The 6,178-nt window shown below is 39.9% G+C and overlaps 1 protein-coding gene across 2 annotated transcripts in view; it reads right to left on the bottom strand.

Moving 5' to 3' along the window:
• The window catches only part of LOC134060124 (C-type mannose receptor 2-like), an 8,318-nt gene extending 2,604 nt beyond the window's left edge, over window positions 1-5,714 (bottom strand). The window contains exons 1-4 of one of the 2 annotated variants that reach the window (XM_062516733.1): window positions 5,630-5,714; window positions 4,453-4,506; window positions 3,337-3,714; window positions 1,765-2,112 (exon numbers count right to left, since the gene is read on the bottom strand). In XM_062516733.1, the coding sequence (XP_062372717.1) occupies window positions 1,765-2,112; window positions 3,337-3,714; window positions 4,453-4,486 (760 nt within the window). In that variant the 5' untranslated portion in view covers window positions 4,487-4,506; window positions 5,630-5,714. The remainder of the gene's footprint in view (window positions 1-1,764; window positions 2,113-3,336; window positions 3,715-4,452; window positions 4,507-5,629) is intronic. The other variant, XM_062516734.1, reaches the window with a different exon arrangement.
• Between the last annotated feature and the right edge of the window lie 464 nt (window positions 5,715-6,178).

Here is a 6,178-nt window from a genome sequence, read left to right as displayed (position 1 = left end):
CGTGTTGGAAGGCGAATGACCTGCCCATCTTCAGCTGTCTATAGGAGAAGGACGCAGGTTTTCCTTAAGAATTTGGGTGTACTTGGCAGCATCCATTTTCCCTTCTATCCTGACCAATTGCCCAGTCCTCGCTGAAGAGAAACATCCCCACAACATAATGTTGCCCCCACCATGCTTCACAGTAGGTATGGTGTGTTTTGGGTGGTGTACTGTGTTTGGTTTTCGCCAAACATAGAGCTTGGAGTTCAGTGCAAAAACAGATCTGGAATATTCTGCTACCATGTGGAAAAGGCCTTTATGGTCAGATGAGACTAAGATTGAACTTTTTGGAGACTAAGATTGAACTTTTTGGACTGAGCACCAGGCGCTAACTAAACACAGTATACACACCCAAACACACCCAAAACACACCATGCCTACCGTGAAGCATATTAAAGGGATATTCCGCCATTTTTGGAAATACGCTCATTTTCCACCTCCCCTCGAGCAAAACAATCGATATTTACCTTGTTCCCGTTCATCCAGCCATTTTGTGAGTCTGGCGATACAACTTTTAGCTTCAGCCTAGCATAGATCATTGAATCGGATTAGACCATTAGCTTCTCGCCTGCTAGCTTCATGTTTAAAAGTGACTAAGATTTCTGGTAATTTTCCCATTTAAAACGTGTCTCCTCTCAAGTTAGAAAGTGCAATAAGACCAACTGAAAATGAAACCTGGCGTTTTTCTAGGCTGATTTGACATGGAACTACACTCTCATCTGGCGTAATAATCAAGGCAACTTGCAAACGTACCATAGGCGCAGTGATATCTTACGCAGCATCTGAAAATAGTCCCCATAGACAACAAGCAGTAGTAGTGCCAGTAGCTGCAAGTTGCCTTGATTATTACGCCAGATGAGAGTGTAGTTCCATGTCAAATCAGCCTAGAAAAACGCCAGGTTTCATTTTCAGTTGGTCTTATTGCACTTTCTAACTTGAGAGGAGACACGTTTTAAATGGGAAAATTACCAGAAATCTTAGTCACTTTTAAACATGAAGCTAGCAGGCGAGAAGCTAATGGTCTAATCCGATTCAATGATCTATGCTAGGCTGAAGCTAAAAGTTGTATCGCCAGACTCACAGAATGGCTGGATGAACGGGAACAAGGTAAATATCGATTGTTTTGCTCGAGGGAAGGTGGAAAATGAGCGTATTTCCAAAAATGGCGGAATATCCCTTTAAGGAGACTCTATGCAACTTTTTCATAGTCATAAAATCGCTTAGAAATCGTTGTTTTGCTTGACTGACCAGTTTTATCGAAAACAGTCACATTTCCTCCCGCCCCTAGTGTCCCTCTCCGCTATTACAACCTTGCAACTTTCTGATAAACGATCGTTTGCTGTTTACATCTGGAAGTCAGAGACGCGAAAGGAACAAGAAGAACCACGCTTGCAATTTATATATTTATATATAGCCTATATATGTATAAATATACACTCTAAAGCTGTCGGGGAAGCTCTGCAGAGAAATATGCAAGCATAAAACGAGATGAAATCGCCAATCCTGCATTATTCCTCTTTAAGTCAGGGGTATGATGACTTTTCCAACCCTGTTATTCTAGTGTTTTTTTTAAACTTTTTTTTCATTATTTTGATGTTGTACAGCTAAATTTGTAAATAAAACTGGAAATGATATTTTAGGCTGTAAGACAAAAAGAGTGACTATTTCAAAAGGGTTTGATGACTTTCTATAGGCACTGTACTATACAGAAGATGTCAAACTTACCCAAGCGGCAGAAGAAAGGATATTCATTTGCATTACATTTTCTGTCTTCCCATGTTCCTTGCTTTAGCATTGTAACAGCACAGTTGTCCTTCTTCTGGTTATCTGGAAACGGTGATCTCCAGTGTCTGAAGGATGAGGTCCTCTGGTCAGACCAGGTCCAGTCATCTCTGAACAGGCCGATCCAAACTATTTTGCACCCCGTTCCCACCTCCTCTTTAATCAGCTGGTCCTCCTCCTCATCTCTCACACTCACCAGGTCTGTGTGGTGTTGTCTGCAGAACTCTTGAGCTTCTCTCCAGGACTTTCTCTCATTAATGAGGACATATCGCTCACTACCACTACGGGCCTCTGCAAGACAACACGTTTTTTCTGCTCAACAACAATGATTTAGCCACAGGAGCAACAGCAGTGTAAATAACGATAAGTGAAGCAAAAAAACGATTTTGGTATTTCAAGCAGAATTTCTACTTGGTACTTGACAGCTTTATGCAATTTCCAGTGCCCAGCATTCAAGTATGTTTTCCTTTATGCATGGCAACTATATTGAGGCAATCAGTTCATAATAGAAGAATAGTTTCCATAGTTTTTTTCTTATTATGATGTGTGTGCATTTGCACATGAAACTGAAATGCATTGGGAATTATATATTTTAACGAGTAACATCACATGAATTCAGGAACAAAGCATTATGTTAAAATAATAATAAGCAATTAAATAGCTAAAGAATATTAATTAATTACATAAAGCAATGAATCTTACAGCTACAGGTATTACACATGTGGATTTAGCATCACCAAAACGGAAGGGTAAACATTTCAATGTATTTTAAAAGTAAAAAAGTGGTTGGTTAATAACGAAATTATTTCATAACATATAATATGGAGGTTCCCACTGAGCAAGCAACGTCTATGGACATCCAAAAAACAGTGGTCTGTCCAGGCTGTGATCTGGACGTCTATTTTACATTCAAAATGAGTTGATAAATGACACTGGGACAATAGTCCAGCCTGAGCCGGTTCAGGACGTCTGTAGACAACCAACATTAGTTGCAAATAGACGTTCTGCGAGGTCATAATCTGGACGTCTATTTGACAGCCAGAATCAGTTAATAAATGACATTGGGACAATCGTCCAGCCTGACCCCATTGGGGACGTTTATAGACAGCCAAAATTAGTTGCAAATAGACTCTGAGGACGTCTTCTTGATGTTTAATAATTAAGTCTTTCAGACGTCTTCAAGCGACTTCTATATCACACCAGAACAACACATCTATTCAACGTCCAGGAAATACGTCTTAAAAACTTCATTCTGGCTACTCTGAAGACGTCTTCTGGAGTTCGGCGACCACGTCTTCTGGATATATTTTGGACCACTTTTTGCTCAGTGGGTTATTTCACATTTTTTTATACATAACATAACCTGGAGACTTCTTGAAGAGTATTAAGTATTTAGTAGGGTTTATTAGTATGACATGATGTATTGTTACAACTACATTAGATAACAGATGTTCTCTGAGTTTCAACATAAGAATAAATACTGAAGGAAACCAGAATAGGAATAAATGTTCTCACCATCATAGCACACAAATAGAAGAGGTGTAGTACAATCCTTATCATTCCACCCATCTCCACAGACCCACTCTGCATATTCCTCCCCATCCCCACCGCCAGGCTGTCCTTGTAACCAGTGAGTGAAGTTAGCCTCTCCAGGACCATAAGAACCATCATCTGCCAGGGACCACTTCCAGCTGGAGACAGCAGTCTGGTGCAGCCCAATCCAGGCTTCCCCCTCATAACCTTTAGCAGTGTCCACCATCATCTGCATGTCCTCCATGTTTTCAGTGGTGGCCAGGTCAGTGTAGTGTTCCCTGCAGTAGCGCTGTGCCTCAGTCCAGGTCTTACTCATGTCCACAAAGATGAAGTGATGAGGGATGCACTCCATGACAAAACCTTCAAATAAAAAAACGATGAATTAGAAATCATGTAAAGAGGTTTAAATGAAGCAGCAGACATGCACACACACAGTACCCAGATTAATGCTGTAAATTCTTTGGTGTTAAGAATGTGGCTCTCTTTGGTCAGCTCTCGGTCAGCTCTTGGTCAGCTCTTTGGACAACTGTCATTGTTCCCAGTGTTTGCCAATTACTTACACATTAAAAATTAGACTCAGACCAAAGCCTCAAAACTTAAAGTTGTTATAACCAAAAGGTATATGTGTGTGTGTGTGTGTGTGTGTGTGTGTGTGTGTGTGTGTGTGTGTGTGTGTTTGTGTGTGTGGTACAATTGCCAAAAGTATTCGCTATTCGCTAAAAAGCATCATTAAATTTTTGCAAAGGATTCTTAAATGTGGATAGCGGTATTTAATTGTGGCATTAATGTGAGTTGTTCATCTCCAACTGCGTATGGGTTGAGTTTTCACATAATGAGCCCAATTCTGCAACAAGTACGATAAGCAAATGGCCAAAAAATGTAAAAGTGCTCTAACGTGACATTGACGTTGACAAATTGACCTTCAACATGATACTTCGACCGATACAGACAGATACAGTTTAATGATAAGGGGTGGACACACTCACTCACACTCTCACACAGACATATCACATACTTGAAAACACCTTTCTAACACTCCTAACAAAACTAACAGACCCTAACATTAAGCTTTAATAACTGTAATAACATTCCACTGACCTGAGAACAGCAGTAAGGCCAGTCTCCACTCCATGACCTCCAGCCAACCTGCTCCTACAATGCAGATAGTATCAGTATGAGTAACTCTTAACATGGACGCACTTCCAGACGTCTCTATCATGATCTTTAATAGTACACGTTTCATTACAGTGAACATATTGAGAGAAAGTGAATAGGAAAAGTGAAAAGGATAAAAACTAATGAAAGAAGGAAAGGGTGTGTGTGTGTGTGTGTGTGTGTGTGTGTGTGTGTGTGTGTGTGTGTGTGTGTGTGTGTGTGTGTGTGTGTGTGTGTGTGTGTGTGTGTGTGTGTGTGTGTGTGTGTGCATGAGTGCTGCTAGAAAATGTGTGCCCTATGACAGAAAATAATTTTGGAGCCCCCAAAATGCCAGGGGGTCTGGAAAATATTTAAAAATTCAGACTTAAGATATACGATTTGAATTGATTATAGCATATTCCTAGCCGAGAAATCTAGACACCATAGCGGCGGCAAATCTAATTTGCTACCGGGATAGGATATTCCAATATAGCACATGTATAAAACCAACCCATCATTTGGGAGTTTGATCTCTTCATAAAGACAGCATCGATAGTGCAGCTCCTGAGTCACTAAAGCTCTGAAAAATGTAAAGGTGACTGGTCTTGCAGATGTCCCCTGTACATTTACATAGGCTGTTCTCACCATGGAGATGTTCTGTATGTTGTTCCTTTTTTAATTGAATTAGTTATTGAATATGGTTTACAGAAGATATTTAAGTTAAAGGTCAAATTTAATTCAGTTGTTCTTAATCTTAATCTGTTCTTAATCTAAGAACAGTGAACATATTCTAATTAGGAGAATTTAATTTCCGGTAATCTTTTTTCAGTGGTCAGAGAAAGCATTCCTTCTTCATCAGTGAATATAAATGGACTTCAGCTCCACATTAATAAACAACAGCATTATATTACAGTATATGTTTCTGTGCTCTAGAATGGAAAGATTATGACAATTGTATAATCAGTCCATCAGTCTGCCAATAGTCGCCTCACAGCTCACACAAAAGCTTAGTTATACTAACTGAACATTTCAAGCAAGAATAATTATTCTATTTTATAGTGCATGGACAAATGATAAACAAGAGAGACATGAGAGGGCATTACAATACACTTTCCTGAGAGGGATAAAGTTTGCACCTCACCTGATGAGGGGATGTGTTTGGTGGGTCGGTTGTTGGTTGTGCCGGCTGTGAGTTTCTATGTGCCACTCTTGATCCTGCTCTTCTCAGACTGACAGATGCTCATTGTGTGTGAGGATATTTTGTTTCTGCTGTCTGCCAGGTTCCAGAACAGCATGCAAATTATTAATAATCAAATGTTTTTTTACCTGGAACTTCTGTGTTTGTTCATTATGTAACGTACACGCGGAACTGAATTCACCCAAATGAGTCCATGATGGTATCAGATCAGATGTTTATTCTGTTCTACTGTATCTATTCCTGTAGTTTCCCCCTCGTATTTATTTTATGGAAGGGGGGGTTAAGAAAGAATTGTATAATCAGTTCATCAGACTTCAGACGGCCAAAGTTAGCTGAGTTACTTTAATAGTCACTTCACAATTTTTCACACACATGGACGAATGATAAACAAGAGAGACGTGAGAGAGCATTATTATACTAGCCTGATTACCATCGACTTTCAAAGGCTCTGCGAGACTTTAGTCTGACCAACAGCCTGTGCTAACACGGTTT

The sequence above is a fragment of the Sardina pilchardus genome, chromosome 16 (genome assembly GCF_963854185.1).
Source record: "Sardina pilchardus chromosome 16, fSarPil1.1, whole genome shotgun sequence".
Classification (NCBI taxonomy): domain Eukaryota; kingdom Metazoa; phylum Chordata; class Actinopteri; order Clupeiformes; family Clupeidae; genus Sardina; species Sardina pilchardus.
The sequence above is the reverse complement of the archived record's forward strand: the minus strand, read 5'-3'. Positions and strand labels throughout refer to the sequence as shown.